This window comes from Hydra viridissima, unplaced genomic scaffold, assembly GCF_058129835.1.
Source record: "Hydra viridissima isolate aposymbiotic clone 2 unplaced genomic scaffold, HvirCarnegie_v1 scaffold_10, whole genome shotgun sequence".
NCBI classification, from domain to species: Eukaryota; Metazoa; Cnidaria; class Hydrozoa; order Anthoathecata; family Hydridae; genus Hydra; species Hydra viridissima.
This window is the reverse complement of record NW_028324309.1, coordinates 10,920,001-10,940,644: the sequence shown is the minus strand read 5'-3', so window position 1 is coordinate 10,940,644 and position 20,644 is coordinate 10,920,001. Positions and strand designations below refer to the sequence as shown.

At 29.1% G+C, this 20,644-nt stretch overlaps 6 protein-coding genes across 6 annotated transcripts in view; 5 read left to right on the top strand and 1 right to left on the bottom strand.

Moving 5' to 3' along the window:
• Nucleotides 1-20,644, top strand: part of LOC145181042 (cysteine-rich protein 2-binding protein-like) — a 400,331-nt gene that overhangs the window by 187,775 nt on the left and 191,912 nt on the right. The window lies entirely within an intron of this gene.
• LOC145181378 (liprin-alpha-2-like) overlaps nt 1-20,644 on the top strand; it is a 391,227-nt gene that overhangs the window by 187,775 nt on the left and 182,808 nt on the right. The window lies entirely within an intron of this gene.
• LOC145180864 (tyrosine-protein kinase ABL1-like) overlaps nt 1-20,644 on the top strand; it is a 324,834-nt gene that overhangs the window by 187,775 nt on the left and 116,415 nt on the right. The window lies entirely within an intron of this gene.
• The window catches only part of LOC145181231 (uncharacterized), a 313,564-nt gene that overhangs the window by 187,775 nt on the left and 105,145 nt on the right, over nt 1-20,644 (top strand). The gene's annotated exons all lie outside the window — the stretch shown is intronic.
• Nucleotides 7,394-14,743, top strand: LOC145196254 (bone morphogenetic protein 6-like). Its single transcript, XM_090099816.1, has 2 exons — nt 7,394-8,698; nt 14,009-14,743. The coding sequence occupies exons 1-2, from the start codon at nt 8,428-8,430 to the stop codon at nt 14,662-14,664; spliced, it is 927 nt and encodes a 308-aa protein (XP_089955942.1). The 5' UTR covers nt 7,394-8,427; the 3' UTR covers nt 14,665-14,743.
• LOC145196253 (inhibin beta B chain-like) lies at nt 17,142-20,289 on the bottom strand. The gene is made up of 2 exons (XM_080073541.2): nt 19,917-20,289; nt 17,142-18,364 (listed from the first exon to the last, which is right to left on the bottom strand). Exons 1-2 carry the CDS (start codon nt 20,182-20,184, stop codon nt 17,712-17,714), a joined length of 921 nt encoding a protein of 306 aa, XP_079929667.2. The 5' UTR covers nt 20,185-20,289; the 3' UTR covers nt 17,142-17,711.

Genomic DNA, 20,644 nt, shown 5'->3' with positions numbered 1-20,644 from the left:
ACTTTTTGAATTGTAGTTGTTATTTAAAATTTGGAAAAGATAAAAAATTGTTTTTAACACTAAACACACCATCAATTCACACATAATTCTAGCATAAAGGGATCAGATGACCGTTTCACAGTGTGACGAAAAGCTAAAACTATTATCTCCAAAACGGAATGAGTTATCAGATAGTTTCAACTGCTACCCCCACTAAATCTATAATGCTGAGTTTAATGGTGACATTTTCTATAGCAATGATTGATATGGAAACTCAGAAGCCCTAGCAACCGTATAATTTTAGTCAATATCAGTATCAATCCTCAAACAGACCTATCGAAAGGCTTATTTTCTCCAAGAAATAAGCATTAATAAGGTCATATTTTTGGAAATAAGAAAAATCTTACTACATATTTTGAACATATGAGAAAGTATGCAAAATATATTTAATTGTTTCTACAAAAAAATGTAATATTTGTAAATTATTGTTACACAATAGCAAATAAACTGAAACATTTTAAATGGTAACACCAGAATCAAGTAAATGTAAGGCTTCTGTATCTAACTCACTTTTGCTTGTGGCCCATTTACATCTAAAAGAACTTAAGCAAGGATCAGATGATGAAAGTAACATGTACATCAGATCGTGATTTTGATTATTTCTGCGATTTCTACTACAGTTCAATTGTCTAGAAAATTTATAGTCCTTATTTTTAGTTTCTCGGGCCTCTTCTGGTATTTGCCCAAGAGATAAGATGTTGTTCTTGATAGTTTGTTTGCCACATAATATCTTGTGAAGTGTACTTAACATTGGCTTCCAACTGTGATAAGTCTTTTAAAGCTCGGTAGCTTGGTGTGAGTATTATGCAAATTTAATTGGTTTTATTTTATGCCCATTTGATAAGGATGGTTTCGCATTTCTTAATAAATTCTAAATTGGTTTTTTCGATATCAGCTGTAAGCTCTGGATGCTCAAAAAACCTGCGAGATGTATTTCCATCATTTGTATTTCCATCAATTGTATTTCCATCATTTGTATTTCCATCAATTGTATTTCCATCATTTGTATTTCCATCATTTGTATTTCCATCATTTGTATTTCCATCATTTGTATTTCCATCATTTGTATTTCCATCATTTGTATTTCCATCATTTGTATTTCCATCATTTGTATTTCCATCATTTGTATTTCCATCATTTGTATTTCCATCATTTGTATTTCCATCATTTGTATTTCCATCATTTGTATTTCCATCATTTGTATTTCCATCATTTGTATTTCCACAGATTTGTTATAGAGAATCAATAACAGGCCCTGAAATACAGGCCCCTGATCTTTCTCTGAGCTTTCTTTGAGTTCTTTTTTTTTTTTTTTCATCCTCTCTAATTTTTTTTCGGTTTCGAACTATTTCTGATAGAAGTTCTTGCTTCAAAGCTAATATCATAGGTAATGTGCAAAAATATGTTCCATAATCCTGATTCTGGCGCGTAATGGAGAAATACCAAATTGTAGGGCTTCTTCATTGATTTCTCTGTCTCCGTCAAAATCACTCAAGTGTGAAAAAGTAGCTTTACAAATGAAACATGATGAACTGGCATATGTATTAGTTAAACACTTTCCCATCTATGCCACTTTCCCATCTATCATTATTAGATGAAGTTGGTGCCGAATAGTGATTTGAAGTCCATAAATTTCGATCATAGTTGATGCGTAGTTTTGCAATTTGATTTTTTATATTTTTTGTTACCTCTTTTGTTTTTCTTTAGTTTCTGCCGTGTATTTAAACAAAATTGGTCGGCAAAAGTTTTTTGATGCAGGTTTATCATTTTTTAAAAAACATTTGCAACCTTTTGAACTGGATGATGATAGTCATGGCGTATACTATTCTTCTTGAAGCCATGAAATGTGACCATTGAAACCATGAATAAGTACTAATTAAAAAATCCCTTAGTGGTTTTTTGTGTTTTTTTTTTACTTTGTCCTGAGGATCACATCCCCATTTTAATGTTAAAAGCAAATTAGTATTTGGTAGTTTCTGTATATTCTCCTTTGGTTTTGTTTCCAGAATTCTTCTTGATGTCTGATAAGCTTTGAAGCTTACCAGATGCGGTTGTTTCACTAGTTTGTGTCATCTGAAACGCTCTTTTCCTTTGCTTCTTTTATTTGGTTGTAACTGGGAAGAACTTTGACACTATCGAGTAAAGCATTTCTCAATAACATATAATTCATTTCTCAATAACATATACTTCGTTTTCGTATAACATATTTCATTTCTCAATATTTTTCGAGCATGTATTTCGAGCAGACAATCCGTTCGAAAGATGGCTCTTAGTTGTATACAATAGCGAAAACTGAATAAAAAATATTTTATAACAAAAAAATTACAGCAAAAACCATAACACGTAATTTTTGGAGTGTCATCATTTTGTGAACAAATGCCCTATTTTTGTTTGCAAAACATGCAGATCCCGAAAGATACAAGCAAAACTGTTATCAAAAAGTACAGTAAACTACTAAAATTTTAACTTCATAAATAGCTTATTAGTTCCCGTTTGTTCCCTGGAACTTCTGACCCAATAAAGTAATATTTTAGGGAAAAATGCTGTGTTATCATTATCAATACAGAATTCTTTATCTTTTTCAACTTCTATTATTCCTTTGTTCTTTAATGTTTCAAAAAAAATTGTTCAAGGATTAACATAAAAGAATATTATATACAACTATTAAATATAGTTATGAGTAAAACCATTTTAAAAATTCTTTCTGTTGTTTTTTAACAAAAAACGGAAAAAAATATCGTGTGTTATGCCGTGTAAAGAACAAATTGCAACGCTGTACGTTGCTTATAAAATCTTACTTTTTATGTTTTACATCAAATTTTTTCATATTTTTCATGCACTTTTTACAAATTAAAGTTTTTTCAAGAAGACATTTACCACATACACAATCATTGCATTTGGAACAAGTTATTGTAGTTTTGATTTCTTTGTATCTTATTTGGCATCTCTTTAGTCCATATGAAAGTGTTTTTTTTTTAATTTTTTCTAGTTTTTCTATTTTTTCCTCATATGTATATTGAAAATCTTTAGCCAGTTTTTTTGCTAAGCTAAATAGAAATTCTTGTCTATAATTTTCTTCTCCAGTTGTCTCTTCATAAAACACCCTTGCGTTTATTCCAGATGACAGATCCAGAATATTGAAAAAAACTTCATCTTCGATTGATCATCTTCGTGATTTTGATTTAAATCTATATTTATTTTTTTGCCCTTTGCTCTGTTATATCTACACCAATTTGATTGTTTCAGGTTTACGCTATTTGGTGTTTTCAATTTTGATAGTTTGATGCTTTAAACTGAGTACCAGGACTTTTTATTTATTTTACTTTTAATAAACTGTGAGTGTAAAATGTTCTGATTTGTATAATTTTGTTGAAAAAAAAAGGGGCATATTTTTTTGGTAGTGCCATTTTATCTGGACGGAAAGTCCCCACAAAAGTACTTTTTTTTCCAGCAATTTTGTAGCCAGAGATAGAATTGTAAAAAAATTATCTGTGGAAACAATTCTCCCACAGTTTGTAAATGGTTCCATTATTTTGATGACTATAAATATACTTTGACTAAATCGACTAAAAGTCCACTAATTGAAAGTCAAAATTAGTCAACTTTGAAAAATCGAATTGTCGATTTAATCGACTATGGGTTTTTTATTCATCGACTGAAAGTCGATTTAATTGGTTAGTCATCCTAAAATCCTTATTTCTACTTTTGCACTTGGTTTAATTTTATCAACCTTTAATATTGTTATGATGCTGACCAATTAGTAAAGAGATATCTTTATTAGTAGTTTATCTTGTAAAGATAAGTTATTTATAAAGATTGAGCCATGCGAAAGATTATCATTCAAAGCGGTTTTTTTAATTCAATCAAAATATCTGAACATTGAACCTAATTTGCTGTATCACAAAAACTTAACTCTTAGCTTACTCTATGTAGTACCACTTCACTGTTTCCTTTTTCTCATTATAGTAACCAGTTGATGGTTTTTAAAATAAAATGTTAATTAATTTTTTATGGCACTCAGTTAAGGATGCGAAAAAGTTTTATAAATCTCCCACCCCAAAAAACGTTTAGCCGCCCCAGCTGCCCCCACCTATCTACGCTACTGTTTTTATTAATTAAAATTTTTGTTAATTTTTTGCTTTAATTGTGAAAAATGATATTAAATACCCATCTGTATTTTTTTCCTTTACTTTATTCGATTTTAATTTATTTAAGAGATTAGATAAATTAAAATTGAACAAAGAAAATGCTCTTGATATAACAACATCATGTGTTATTATAACAGTATTACATACCACCTAGTTTTTTACTTACTCTCTTAAAGTTCTATTTATTTCATAGCATCTAAAAAATAAATTGTCAAGCAACATTAAAGTATATGATTTTAATAAAATTTTTATTCAAATATTTCAACTAAATCGACTTTTAGTCGACTAAGTCGATTTTAAAAATGTATTCGTCAATTTTGGTCAACTTTGAAAAATACATTAATTGATTTAATCGACAGCCGAATAATTTCAAAGTCGTAACAACACTAATGTTCTGTTTTCTTCCTTCCTCAAATATGGAGCTCATTTAAAATGTATTTGGTGTGTTTACGCCGGATGCTAACTAGAATTTCATGCCAAAATCCGGTTTGTTTGGCATATATTGTAAAAAAAAACTATACAATCAATTATTGAAAAAAAAATTAAAAAAACCTATACAAAAGAAATAAAAGCTCAGCAAAGATTGTAAATTCAAGAAAATCGCTTCATTATTCATTTAGCTGTTCGACTTTAGATTCCATATTGCAACTGTTAAAGGGGTTAATGGTCTCATTAGCCACATTTAGCTGTAATGCATTAAAACCTAAAGATGTATGGTGTGGCAGTGATAAAAGCAGTGGAGTAGAATCAAACACAGTTAATATCTTTCTCTGAGTCACTTTTAAGTTTTAATAGTATCATTATTTATAACTTTATAGCTCTTTTTTCATCTAATTATCAACACCCAAACAAAATCTTAAAAAATTATTCAGACTCCTAAGGTTAAAATAGCTGAGTTGTATTAATAGTTAAGATGGTTGCAATTATCGGCTACATAAAAATGAAATATAGATAATACAAATCTTTCCTTTTAGTAAAAAAAAAAGTTTTGCTTTCAGCCAAAGCAATCCTAGACATCCTATTAAGCAATCTCAGACATCTTATTAGGGGAGTCTAAGAAGACATAGACTAATATCTTCACTGCACTACATCAGCGCTCTTACTTAGTTATCTATATAAAATGGTCTGGACAGGATACATAGAAAACCAATTTTTGACCTTTTTTGAATGTGTATACTTCAGGTCTAACAGACTTCCAAGCAATGAGTTGGTGCATTTGCAGTAGCGCAGCCTTTAAGGCTTATTTGATGTTAACAGATTATTTTTTTGCCGGAAAATTTTCACTCAAAATTTGGTTTGCAAAATGTTTTAGGATAATTTATCAAAAGTTTTTTTTTTTTTTTTTTTTTTCAACAAAGTTTTGTTAGGTTAATGAATCATGCAGATCACCAAAGTGAAATTTTGAGGACGCTTAATGATTTAAAGACATTTTTACCTGAGAAAAAGTGGGAGGTTTAGTGTTTTCCTCTACCTCGGCCCTCCCTGTTTCATTTTTTCAAAAACTCTAAAAGATACACTAAGCACGTATAATCTTAGCATACAAATCAAATTTGCAAAATAACGATTATAACACCTAATATAAATTGTGAAAGAATAATAGAATTTCTTTTATAAAAGTCTGTTTAAGACATGCAGAGCGAAATATCAACGAAAACAAACGATGTATAAAGTTCATTGATGTAAGGCAATGATATTTCTATTATTTGTTATTTATCTGTTTTTATGTTTTATATACTAAAAAATATATAAAGTTTTTAATGAGCTCATAATAACGATATTTAAATTTATAAGTGCTTCCTAACTCGTTGATGGCAGTCAGATGAGGTGTTGATGGCAGTCAGATGAGGTGTATTAGAACCATTTGCATGAGTGTTGTTGAATTTTAACTTTTGAGTTAGATATGTGTTGTTTGCCGCACCTTTGTTTCCTACCGTACATATGGATTTATTTAACAAACGATAAGTCAGTGTTTTTCTAAGCGATTAAATGTTAGCTTTGAAATTCTACCTTAGACATTTCCATTTTATGCAGAACGGAGAAGAGACTGGAGAGAAGATCAATTTTAGGAAGATTAAACTAGAAATAGAAAACTTCTTTTTCTTTTTTTAACATCTCACTCGTTACTCTAAACAAACACACATTTCTCAAAAAAACTAAGAAAAACTTCCATCTGACAGATAAGGTTGAAATGCATCATTTCTAAATTGTCGATGAAAAGAAAAAAAAAAAATTCAATTTAATAAAGTGACTAAACTAATTTTTTAACTTTGCCCTCTGCTCCCCCTCTCATCCCCCAGGTAGATTTTTATATTTCTTCTGCAACGATCAAGAAAGATTTAAAATCTTAACAAAAAAAAGGTTAAAGGATCAAATTTCTTTCAGTAATAAATTTACCGCGTTTAATTGAGAAAAAAACAAATTAGGGCTTCTTTCCAGATTTCTTGAGATTTTTTTTCAAGGAAACCTTTAACTTACGCCTCAGTTAAAATTAAAAAAAAAAAAAAATTTTTTAAAAGATTTTATTGAGTGTTTACATGTGAATCTTACGTTTCACAAGTAAACACTCAATATAATCTTCACAAAAAAAAAAAAGCTTTAAAAAAAAAAAAAAAAACTTCATACCAATAAGTAATATTCTAAACGTCACACTTTTTTTTCGTAATATTTTTAAGTAGTGCAATTCTCACCAAAAAAGCAAACAGAAATTATCACACCATCACCTAAACATGATTGCTTCAGGTGATGTGCAATATTTTCCCTTTTTCTGTCAATTTCAACGGAAAATTTGACCAAAGCAAATAACTAATAAAGCTGTGTGCTTATTTTTGAAATCTCAAGTGCTTGTCTAAATATTTTTTTAGAATATTTTTTTTTTAGAAAATTTTTTTTAGAAAATTTTTTTCTTACTTTTTTTGGTAATTTTTTTTAGAGTATTTTTTTGAATTATCATAAAAGTTTATGATTTTTAACTTTTTTCGTGATGCAGTATTTTTTTTTATGCAAAAAATATTAGTCGTAAATAAAATATCATTTATGAATATATATACATATATATTCATTAGTATGTATATACTCATCAGTATATATATGTATTCATAAATATATTTAAATTATATGTGTGTGTTCATAAATATATTTTAAATTCGTATAGCAGTAGTGATAATTAATAGCTTATTATTATTGAAAGCTTCTTTTCAATTTCAAAGATCAAAACTAATTACAAGATGAATGGTGGTGATCATTTCGATGAGGTGAATTATCAGAATGGCGGTGATCATTTCGACGAGATGAATCATCAGAAAGGCGGTGATCATTTCGATGAGGTGAATCATCAGAATGGCGGTGATCATTTCGATGAGGTGAATCATCAGAATGGCGGTGATCATTTCGATGAGGTGAATCATCAGAATGGCGGTGATCATTTCGAGGAGGCTTAATATTACAATTAAAGATTCCACAAGCTGGTTGAGGAACTTGGTTCCGCACTCTTATTTTAAAAAGTGTTCAGAATTATTTTGCTACTAAATGTAAAAAATAGTTCCCAAAAAATAAAAATAATCTCTGCTTTTTTGTGTACATGTTCAATGATCGTGCCATCAAAAATTCTCATTTAAAGTCTTTTAATAACATCCACTTTTACTTTGTTTAGTGATAAAGATAAATTGCTACAAAACAGGGCGTTATGTGACAAAAGTGACAAAACAGGGCGTTCTAAAAGTCTATATTGATACGGGGATTTCAAAAGATCAAAACAGTTATGCGGACAAAATTGGAAGTAATTGTTGATAGCTCTCAAGTAAACACTTTAATGCAGCGTTAAGCTCGGTATTCAAAAACGAAGACAAAAACAACGGCTTTGTAAACCTTCGAGCAATCCCTACATTTTTAAATATTAAACAAAAATACGCGAAGTGCACTTTTAAAAAATTTTTATATGCAATAATAAAGTTTTTTCTATACAAAACCCTCATTTATCAACTGTCAAATTTAAAGAAATTAATGGATTTAGCAGAAAAGTTTTCCCTTATTTCATTTTTATTATTATAGAAAGTAAATTTGGCGAGTGGTTGTGTTACAGAGATTAACTACATTCCAATTTAGGAAGTATCCCTCCTATTCGCCAAACACTAATCTTTTTTTTCCTTATAAATTCCATTTATGTGTATTTGGCGTAGCCATTTTCTCAGCGTTCGAGTGGACTCACATCTTCTAACTTTCAAAGAAAAAAAAAAGGTTCAAAATGAAAACTGTTTTTTATGAACTTTTTGCTTTGCTTTTTGCTTTGACTACAAATATGAGTATGAGTTGGGCCCGAATTGCATATCAACATGAAGAGAATTGGGAACACCTTTTAAAAAAAGAAATTAGTTCATCAATATTGAAGCAGCTAAATGTTTTTAAAAGTCCCTCAAACAGTAACTTTAGTAAAGCGAACTTGAAATTTTTAACAGAGAGGTTAAATGACGAAGAACAAGATGAAAAGGTTCAGCTGATAATTACCGCAGAGAAAGGTAGGCTTTACTTTTTTTCATGCTTTAAAAAACATTGGAATATAATAAAATAAAATATTTCAGAAGTAATTTTTTAAAAAACAAAATTGAAATCAATAAAATGATTGTAACATTCAATGAAAACTAGAGATGAGACTTTCGAAGGTAATTGAAGTTGCGAATAATTTATTTGTTTTTGGGAAATGAAAAAAAAAAGTTTTTTAATTTCCTGAAAACGAACAAATTGTTCTCTTCAAATCACAGAAGACAATTTAATTTAAGGACTTAAATTCAAATTTATTTTCTTCTTGTCATGATTGAGCTGTTAAAGAATAATAGATTAGTTAGTTTTATAATTATTATATTTTTTTATGACGAGCATTCAAACTGTTATTTTCATCTGTAATCGTCACTTGCGAAATGGGGGTTTTTTAGTGAGATTTAAGTTTGAAATGTTTAAAATACCAATTCTGGTTTAAAATACCAATTCTGGTTGATTGTAATAATTTCCTGTTTTATTGTATTGATGCGCTTGAGTCTAAATATTGAATTGTTTGATTTTTTTTTTCGTTTTGTTGGTAACGAAATTTTTTTAATTTTAATTTTAAATTTAAGTCGTCGTCGGCAAAAGTATTTTTTCTACCAACTTCAAAATTGATTGACTGCAAATATTCAACCTCCACAAAATTTTCTAAATTTTTCTTCAAAAAGTTTTTCAAGTGAATCTTATTTGAGTTTTAAGAATCTTATTTGAGTTTTTAGGAAGTTCGTTTTAATTTTTGGAGATGTTAAAAGTTATAGGAAATTAAATTCTAAAATAACTGACACAAGTTTGGAGTTCCAAAACAAAACAACACCTCAACACATTGACCAACAAAAGGGTTTTGTAAAATGTCTAAAAATTATTTTCACGTTTTTACGTTTAATTTAATATGATGGGTCGAAATACAATTATTTCATTTGTTTTCAGATATTTTTTGAGGTGATTTACTGTGTGTTTTGATGTATCAGTCACCGGTGGTCAATGTGGCGCCAAGGTCAGAATGACAAGCTAAAGTCAGGTATGTCATGTCGGCCACCAGTGGCCGATGTGGCCCAATTGGAATACCTTGGTGTCTGTCACCGGTAGTTGGCACGGCGATCAACGTGTTAATCTTGTCATGTGTACTTAATTCCTTAGTAAAGATGGGTTTTAAATTAATTGTTCATGCTTTAAATTAAGAATAAACTGTCTGAATTAATAGTTAGGACTATTTAACATAACGCTAACGAAAAAATCTTTAACATATTTTCAATCGAAATTTTTGGAAATTTAATTTCTAATAAAAACTCTAGATCTTTTATTATGCAACTTAATTTCTCTACATTTAGTTTTCGTTTTTGTGACTAACAACGTTTTTAAAATCAGTTTTTAAGTAAAAAGTTACTTGGACTTGAATTATTGGATCCTTAATGCAGAGTATTTTAATTTAACAAACAGACAATATCTCAAAACCAACGACGGTTGATTAAGTGTTATAAAACGACAAATGATTAATCCGATCTTTGAGTACTTTAAATAAGGATTATATTTGTTGTCCCTGCACCTGTATTTGCGCAAATTGTTATTTTTATTTGAGTCTTTTTAAAGCCACCACCAGATAAGACGCTTTTTTAGACATTTGCAGGAGTTTGTTATCCTGTCAAGCTTTTTGTTTGATCTTTGATTTGAATAGCGTCTATCAAGACTCTTTTACGTTTCTCAAATAATAAAAGCTGTTTTTTTTTGTTAAAGAATTCTTGTCGGAGGGGCGAGAGGCGTTTCTTACAGAGATCACGCTGCGATTGTTGTTCTCTATATAAAATTCAACCAATGCTTTTAATCCTGAATCTAGACAGCTTAAAAACTGACGCAAAATTGAGACTAATGACCTCAGATCAACAATTTATTTTACAAATGGCCAATTCCATAGTTCAGTGACGCATCATGCGGAGAGATTTTTTTTAATAAAAATTTTTCTATAACTCAAAAATAATTTTTTTATTACTCTAAATCAATCTTTAATTAAAATTTTATAATATAAATTAAACAGAATTGTATTAACATAACACTGACACAGCAAAAATTAAAACATGAGTTCAGTGACGCAACGCGGATAAAAGTGTTTTTTTATCAGCATACTTTTAAATGGACTATTCGCTGAAATTTTAATTCTTGCTACACTAATTAGATCTTTTTTGCTATAATTTATTCATTTGGCAATAAGGCATTCGTAAAAAAAGCCACAAACAAAAAAGTTCCAGTTCAGTAACGCAACACTCAGTGACGAAACAAAAAGATGGAATTAAAAGATTATTAAAAAGTTTTGTTATTTTGTAATAAATCTTAATTATACTCAGGTAAAAATGGCATCGGAACAACGTTATCATTCTGAACATAAAAATAATGTGATTTTGATTAATCTTTGATTTTTCTTGAATAACTTAAAAATGAACTGAATCCAAGTTCATTTTTTTGTTGTCTTGTGTCGTTTTCTGACATGAATTACAGATATTTGCAAATCTTGTAATGCTAACGCAAAATCTGCTGCTGACCTGAACTCGCATTGACTAGATTTAACTCCTAGGACTGCAATTTGCTTAACAGTAGCTCCTATTCCGTCTACCACTTCTTTCCCGTGCATCACTGCAAAGAAATGCCAGAAGAATTTTTTATGAAAATGTTTTTCAAACACAACCATTGCAGCCATAATGCTTTTGTTTTTGAACTGAGAAGTGGCATTATCGCTGAACATGTGTACTTCTTTGACTTGATCAGGAATAAAGTGAAGGATTTTGTCAATGTACGGTATAACGGAAGACTTTGTATGATCAGTTGAACGAAAAGCTATGGCCAATGTTTTTAACTCAATGTTCCAGACTGCAAGGGTCATGATAGAATCTTGATTTTGACCAAAATGAGCCGCTTGCGGTTCATTTTGATCGTTTTCAGTCCAGTCCACTTGGATTACCGCAATTTCAGAATAAATACTCATCGAAACCTCCTTCAGTTTCTTAAAAATTGTTGATTGGTTTTTCTTTACAAATGCGTGTTTAACGAACTAATCACGCATCGCTGATATGTGATGGATGAGTTCTGTTACAGTAAACTTTTTTGAAATTTTTTCAATGTTTGCATTTGTTTTAGTTTCAGGCTTTCTCCACTCATCCCAGGATACTTCGAAACCAAATGTGTTAACAGTTTGCATGTGTTTATCGAACTGTTTCATACCTTTGCATGCAACGCATTTGTCATAGGCATCATCGTTCAGATCCAACTTTGATTGAAGACGCTTGAATTGATTTAGTTAATGCAACTAAGGCAAATCGCATATTTTCATGCAAACTACAAACACAAACATTATGCGGAAATTTTTTAACTGATTTCACATTGCGTGGACGAAGTTCGCAAAATTTACTGAGTTTAATTTTTATGTGCTCATGCTTTTCCTTGAATAACTCGAAAGCTTCTTTTAGCTTATAATATAAATGACGTATCTGAATATTGTTTGCTTTTCCATCAGATAATTGAATGGACCTTTCCCATAAATCGGCAAAAGCGCAATGCATTGTGGTAGTTGTATTCATTTTATGGGAACACAACAAAATTTATTACGCTTTTCAACATTTGTTTTGATTTAAATGAATACAACTACCACAATGCATTTCGCTTTTGCCGATTCATGGGAAAGGTCCATTCGAGTAACATCTTTTTTTTTTGGTGGTATAAAAGTTTACAACTGCTAAAACATCGCTTTCAGAAAGGCCATACAGCTTTGAACATACTGGAGGTAGACCCAAATTATCTTTACAGCAGAGCTATTTGAAAGAATAGAAAGAATTTTAGATTGTTTCTTCTTTGATATTGGTAGTGCTTTTAAAACTTTTTTTCAATGCTTTTCCTCTTGGTTGAACGTTTTTAAAAGTTGATCTTGGTCTTTGAGATTGATTTAAAAGTTTTCTTTTTAGAGCGTGACTTTTTAAAACTGCTTTTTTATTAAGATCGGCTTTCAATTTTACTCGATATCCATTAGATCTTAACCTGAACATTTCTTTCTTTTTATCAGCATTCCGAGAAACATAATTAGTTTGGTATTCTGCATAACGTTTTTTTTTACTTCTAATTTTGATTCCATTTCTTTAAAATCTACAACTTTTTAAGAAAATGTTAACATAAATCCAATAGCTTACTAATATTTAACTAAAAGCCCTTCACAATACTAAAATGCAAAAATTTATTTGAATAAGATCCACAACGAAATCTGAACATTTTGATGATATTTTGACTTCCTTATTATGCTATTTTATAAAACGCTATTAATCCCATTGATGGGTTCAGTAACGCAACAGCTTTTAAGCTATAACTATAAGTTACTTTAATGCTTTTAGCTCAATTTTTTTTTAATAGTGATGAAAAGTTTACATTAAGATATATAATTTTTAAAAAAATCTCGCCTTAAAGCCTAATTTCATTGTGATAATTAAGCTTTTTTAGCTTTTAGTTCAGTGACGCAACCTAATTTTTGCAGATGTGTATGTGACAAAAACACACTTGAATTATTTTTAAAGACTAAAAGTTTTTTTTCTCAAGACATATATATAATCTCAAAAATTCTTTCTAAACAAATTTATGGATAGGTTTTGTTTAAGATATTGCAATAACTTGCCCTCATATTTTACTCACTTTTTCGAATAATAAAAGAAAAAACAGTTGCTGACATTCATCAAATTCATCTGCTCGGTTCAAATACTTTCTGCTCAAAATTTACTTTAACTGTAATTTTGAGGTGTTTAAACCACAATTAAAGAAAAAACGTTTTTTGAAAAAAGAAATTTTTAAACACTAAATTTATCTCTTCCATCGTGGAAATAACCAAATAAATTTTTTAAAATGAGAATAAACCATTTTATTTTAATTATTTATAATTTTTTTTCTATTTTAAATGAAGCTAAAAGTTTTGTAGTTTTTAAAGTTCTAACAATTTTCGTTTTCAAGCAATCAGCTAATTTTTTTTTTGTGCTACAAATTGAACTCATAAATCAAACAACAAAATAATCAACACATTTAAAACACAAAACGTTCAGAAATAAAGAGCCAATTGAATTCAACATTTAAAACACGAAACGTTCAGAAATAATGAGCCAATTCAATATTTTTCTTTTGAAAACTTACGTGTAAAACTTACAATGTAAAACTCAAAGAAAAGGAAAAAATAAGCTCAGTAGCAACAACAACAATAATAACAACTACAAAAACAACAGTTAATATCATTCTTGTTTTTATGATTAATAGTGAACTATTGTTCATTTTAGTTATGAACGAATTTCAATCTACAAGGTTCACCTTCCAAATTAAAGCCGCAGCATACGATAGCAACAATATTGTAACAGGTGCCAGGCTATCACTTTTTGTAAAGAATTGTTCCACAGAGTCAAGTACTACCACTGCTTTCATCAAGGATGGCAACAATATTATATCATCCATGCTGGTTCCGGCTGACTACAACGGCTGGATAGACTTTGATATCTCTAGCGCATTTCAAAAGTGGGTAGCTCAAAAATCGTTTGATAGAATCTTAAAAAACGTTTCTTTCATTCAAAATGGATGTTACCAAAATAGAGAGTTAGCGATCAAACAATTCAACGTCCCTTACTTGACCATTAACTTTATGAAAATAAAAACACCTTCAAGACATCGTCGTAAGCCTTCGACATGCAATGTAGATTCTACTTGCTGTTCTCGTCCTGTATTTCTAACGTTTGAAGAATTAAATTGGAATTGGGTTCTATCACCACAAGGTTTTTGGACAAACAAATGTATGGGAAATTGCAAAAAGACGACTCTCCACAATAATTGCTGTGTCCCTAAAGAATTTTCTTCTATTACGTTATTCTATCACGATGCTAACTATAATTTATATAGGAAAAAAATTGAAAACATTATAGTTAAAGATTGCGGATGCATCTGATTTTCATTCATGGTTGTGATTTTTTTGGTTGTGAAAAAACCTAAAAGACTGATTTAGTGAATAAATTGCCAATTTATTATTTTAGTAATGTTAATACCGTTAAACTAAAGCTACAGCGCTATTTCATAAATAAATAAGATGATGTCCACTCTCAGCGAATTGGCTTCCATATGGAACCCTTTAAGGTGTAGAATCTTGATACATATATGAAACCTATTAAAAGACCCTTTTGGGGTCCTTAGAGGTTTTTTTGGGGTTCTTTACAGAACCTTCATTAAAGAACCCCTTAAAGTTCTAAAAAGAACTTTTTTTTATTTGAAACGCTTTTACAAATTTAGTATAAATAGAGTAGCTTGTTAATATAAAATATGAATCAACAAAGCCATTTTAAAATCTTTAGAAAAATCTTTAGTAAAATCTAACTATATAACATAACTGATCATATATATCAGATCAAAAGTCCCCAATAACAATTTACTTTCAATAAATTGAGTTTTTCTTTTTGTTAGAGAAATGATCAGATAATTCGAATTATTATTATTATTATTATTATTATTATTATTATTATTATTATTATTATTATTATTATTATTATTATTATTATTATTATTATTATTATTATTATTATTATTATTATTATTATTATTATTATTATTATTATTATTATTATTATTATTATTATTATTATTATTATTATTATTATTATTATTATTATTATTATTATTATTATTATTATTATTATTATTATTATTATTATTATTATTATTATTATTATTATTATTATTATTATCTTAGAATCAAAAATGAGCATGGATGATAACATAATGATACTGACGAATGAAAATAACAACGCCGCAGAACTTGTGTTTTTTAAAAACAAAATGGAAGAAATGTAATAAAGAAATCAAACTCTCTACAAGAAAATCCCTTAATAAGATGGAAACTGAATAGAAGTAAAAGTTAATCATCTCAAGATTATTACTCATACTCATCATAAGATTATTAGGACAAATCTGAAAAGCCACATAAAATAGTGTTTAGCGTTTTGCTTGAGAAAAAGAAAGCATAGTTTATATACTTTTTGTTAGATATAGACAAATAAGAAATAGAAAATATGTAAGAAAAAATAAAATACAAGGTGGACACATCTGTATAAATACAAGAAAAATAAGATCGTCACACTACTGACGGTGAAAATTTTTTCACAAAAAAACACCCAGAAACACAAATATCTTTAGATTAAAATAAGATGAAAATAATTCTGTTTTAGAAACTCGCGTCTCGCGTTTATTTTATGAGTTTTAATAAAGAATGGAAACGAGAGGCAAACAACTTTAAATTCGATAGAGCAAACTGCATACTAAATTGTTTGATAACTTGAATCAAACGATAAATTGTTTGATAACTTGAATAAATCAAACGATAACGGGTAAAGCCTGTTTAGTGAACATGATTCAGATGTTGAAGGGAAAATAAGAAATGAAAAAGTTTAATAAAATCATTCTTTCAAGAAAAACCATTAAATTAAGGAACATCTGAGGCACATTTGTTTAAGAACGTGTGCTCGTTTGATGGTTCTCATCAACAGAACTCGTTCACTTTAGATCTGTTAGAAGTCTTCCTCATGAAAAATTTATTCGATGCTAAAAAATATGAAAATCGTTTTAAACTTTCGATAAATCTGAAAGAAACCAAGTATTCATGAAGCTGGGGAAGGGACGAAGGGCCCAATGCAACAAAAAAAAATGTCCAAAATAACTTTTAATAAAATAGTTTTGAAAAAGAAAATTTCTCTTTAATATCTAAAACCAAACCACCAAATTTATTATCGTAGGCTTTCCACCAGGTGAAAAATTAAGAAAAAAATTTAAGAATGGAAACTTGAAAACTTTCTTAATTCCCCTTATTTTATAAGGCAGCTAAGTTTATTTATATTTGGCTGAGTTTTCTCTAGCACAAGTGCTAAATGCCGCTCTCCAAATTAAAATATTCAGGCAATCCTATGTACTTTTGAATTTGCGTTGCGCAGTTTTATTTTATATCCAAACATGTTTTGGCGTGTTGTTAAAACTCTTTTAACTTGAACCAAATTAAAATAAAGGTGAGTTTGGAATTATGATTGATATGATAAACTTCTTCTAGATGTACAAAATAGCAAGAGGTTGTATTGAGGAAACGTTGATTTTAAACAAAGTGACAAAAAATTACCACATAAACGATTAACATCAACTTATCAGCTTTTTCCGCTTTAAAATTGAGTTCGAACTAATAAAGTAAGATTGCTTTTTGCGTCAAAGTTGTACTTTTGAAAAATTGTTACTTGGATTTGCAGAAACATTTAAGATAATCATTAAAATCAGTTCTAAATTGAACATATTTGTTTTTGTTTCCCCCCAATGAACTGGCTGGATAAAAAAATCAAGACAAGAAGACAAATTTAAAAGATGGTATATATATTTATATATATATTAAGAACATTTTCTTTTTTCTTCATTTACACAAAAAAATATCTTTTCATTTTAACAGTTCTTCAAAACAAAAAATATAAAAAAAAGAGTTAGTATTAAAAAAAAAAAAAAAACGATTTCAAATTTACGAAAACAGTTCACTCAACTTTTCACATTTTGGGCTTTTATATTTTTATATTTTTAGGAAGATTTCATCACTCAACATTTCATATTGTGTAAATTCCTGTGCTTTAACATACCACGGCTTCTTTTTAGAGAGTAGAATGCTGTTACTATTTTAAGATATTAAGCTTAATTAGTAAGTAGCAGATGAAGTGTCGTATGATATTTGAAACAAAAGTCTTTTTAAAAACGGTTTTGATTGACGTTGCTTTATTCACAAATCATTATTGCTGAAAATTTCACAAGTTTACTGTTTAAATAATCGATAATAATGATTTTGTAAATAGTCTTGTAATTTTCTCTTTGCTTTCCATTTTAAAGAATATTTTACAATCACATTGGGGTTTTTGTGGTATTACTATAAAACTGTGGTATTTTTCTAACTTCTGTTCGTTTAATATCTTGAAATTAATTTTTTTAACGGCAGCCGCAGTCTTTTGTTACAATATTTTCGATTTTTTTTCCATACAATATATAATCGGCATCATGATAAAACATGGTTATTGATCCGAGTGTTATTGGAACACAGCAGCTATTTTTACCTGGCTTAGCGTCTTTGCAGTTTCCCATGCATTTGTTTGTCCAAAAACCTTGTGGTGATAATACCCATTTCCAACTCAAATCTTCAAAACTTACAAAAACAGGACGCGAACAGCAACTGGCATCTTCGTTACACGTCCATGTTTTGCGGCGCTGGCGCGGAGACGGTTTTTTTTTAACAACATTAATCAGCAAATAGGGAGCATGCTGTTTTTCACTGGATATTTCTAGGTGATCGTTGTTGCAATTATCGCACAGTAAAGAAAGCGATTTCAGACCATTATTGGACAACTTAGCCCACTTTTGGAATGCTGTTGTAATATCAAAGTCAAGCCAGCCGCCATATTCTTTTGACACTGACGTACTTGAAATTATAGTGTTATCTTCCTTAAGAAAAACTGTAAGAATATCTGATTCTGTGATGGTTGGCGTTTTGAATAAAGACAGCTTAGCTGATGTTATAAAAGATTCTGCTTCTAATGTATTAGATTTTGGTATGAAATTAATTTTGGCAGATGGAGTGTTTGATACTAAAATAAATAAAACAAATAAATATAATGTATATGAATATATATAAAAAGCAAAACAATATTTATAAAAATAATCTGATTGAATGATTGATTGATTTAATGCAGCCGAAAAAAAAAAAGGAATATTACTATAGCTATTTGCTAAAGTAAATTCTCTTTTGGATAATCACCTTAAAATATAATATTTAGAAATTCGATAACTTTTTATCAATTTCATATTATTCAAGGTCACGAAGAGTGAAACTCTATGGCTTATCACAACATTGTTGATAAGTAAATTAAGCCCAAAGCCCACCTCTTCTGTCTCCAATAACATTTTTCTTCGTTATCTTGTCTGATTTCCATTTTTTAGGGTAAACAAAAATGGGTCTTTTAGCAGCCTATACTGTGAGGATATTATATTTTAATCGCATTATCGAACTACGGACGTAAGTTGATTATTTAATCTAAGTTTTAGAACCTGGGGAACATATCTTTTATTGCGCTTAAAGATGTATAAATTCTTCTTAAGGAGGCAATTGTAAGAAATATAAATGCCTGCATTTATCTCCTTAAATATTTATGTCAATTTAGTGTATTCTAAGAAGTAATAGGTTAAAATACTCTGCGTAAGCTTACGGTAGTATACGAAATTAGTTATCATTTCTGGCAAATGAATTGCTAATTAATTTAAACGTTTAAATGATTAAATGAATTCAAAAAGCGGAAAAATGTTGTAATAGTTTTAAAGAATTTAAGATAAAAATGTTTGGCACATTTTAATTTCTTTAAGATTAATAACACGCTTAATGTTCTCAAGGAGAATAAAAAGTGAAAATAACTTCTTTATTTATAAATAAGTGTTACACCAAAAGATGTCACATTAAATCTTTTGTCATTTGATTGTCAATTGATGTAAATTACCATTTTAGGACAAATATTTGTTATTAAATATTTGTCTTTGTTCTGATTAAAATATCTACCGTTATGCAAACGGAACTATTTATGCAAACGGAACTATTTAAACAATCTAAGTTTTACTTTTAGAGCGTTTAAATTTACAGTTTTATAGTATTTCTTTTAAAAATACATTAATTGCTACTACCACCAAAAATAGCACTAACAATAACACCAACAACAGAACAACTCAACAATACAATAAGACAATAATACAATAACAACATAACATCAACAGCACTACCGATTATAATTGCTATAAAGATAATGATAATACAGCTAAATTCCGGTAAGTCGACCGTTCGAGGGACTAAGGAAATGGGTTCGACTTAATGAATGTTCACTTTAAGCGAAATTTTTTCCACAATTGAGTTTTGAAGGGAATAAAGGTAAAAGTTCGAGCCGGTGACCGGTGTTGGACTTTTCCGGAATTTAACTGTAATACTATTTAGTGCAAGTAGCAACAATAACCAAAAATTCTCAGTTAAAATAAATCTTATTTCAAATTTGTCAAGATGAATACGTCAACACTACGTGAACAGTTGGAGTGAAGAGCCCGGAGAAAGTTCTATTTTTAATTGTAGTAATAAGTAAATGAAATATAAAATGTCGCTACCTTGTTCTGCTGTAAGTATCAGTTGAATCTTTTCTTCTTGTTCTTCGTCAATTAGTCTTTCTGTAAAAGATTTTGGATAAACTTTACTGAAGTTATTATTTTTTGGGCTTTCAAACATTTTTAACTGCTTTAATATTGAAGACTTAATTTCGGTTTTATAAAGCTTTTCCCATTTCTCTTCATGATCGAAAACTGCTCGGGTCCAGTTTTGATTCACTGTTAAAGCAAGCACTACAATTATTTTGTAAAACGCTGCACCCGTTGTCATTCTATTTAAAAGTGAACAGGAGATGATGTTGACCCAAAGAGAAGCAACTAATATTCCAAAACTTTTGTAATGACTTTTATAGAGTTCGTAAATGAAACTAAAAACAACATTAAATATTTTGACAGATTTAAGATTGACTTGTCACTTTGGTTTATAAGTTTAAAATGCCAGGAATTATAAATTGTTTACCCTGCTTCACAGACTTTTTTTTCAGTTCTCATTTTATCCAGTTGTTATTATTGTTTTAGGTCGATGATTGGATATTTTTTTTTTAGTTTAGTTAAATAATTATATACTCAAAACTGATTTATAAAACAAAACAAAAAGTTTTAGGAAGTATTTTTAGAATATGATAAGTTATGCAATGTCTGGTAGCAACAAACCTGTCGACAAAACAAAGCTTATTGCCGACATTACAAAGTTCATTGCCAACATTACAAAGTTCACTACCTACATTACA

Coding starts and splice junctions, on each gene's coding strand:
- LOC145196254 (XM_090099816.1), top strand. CDS start 8,428: ATGAAAACTGTTTTTTATGAACTTTTTGCTTTGCTTTTTGCTTTGACT. Junction 8,699..14,008: donor GATAATTACCGCAGAGAAAG/GTAGGCTTTACT, acceptor TGTTCATTTTAG/TTATGAACGAATTTCAATCT.
- LOC145196253 (XM_080073541.2), bottom strand. CDS start 20,184: ATGACAACGGGTGCAGCGTTTTACAAAATAATTGTAGTGCTTGCTTTA. Junction 18,365..19,916: donor GATACTTACAGCAGAACAAG/GTAGCGACATTT, acceptor TATTTATTTTAG/TATCAAACACTCCATCTGCC.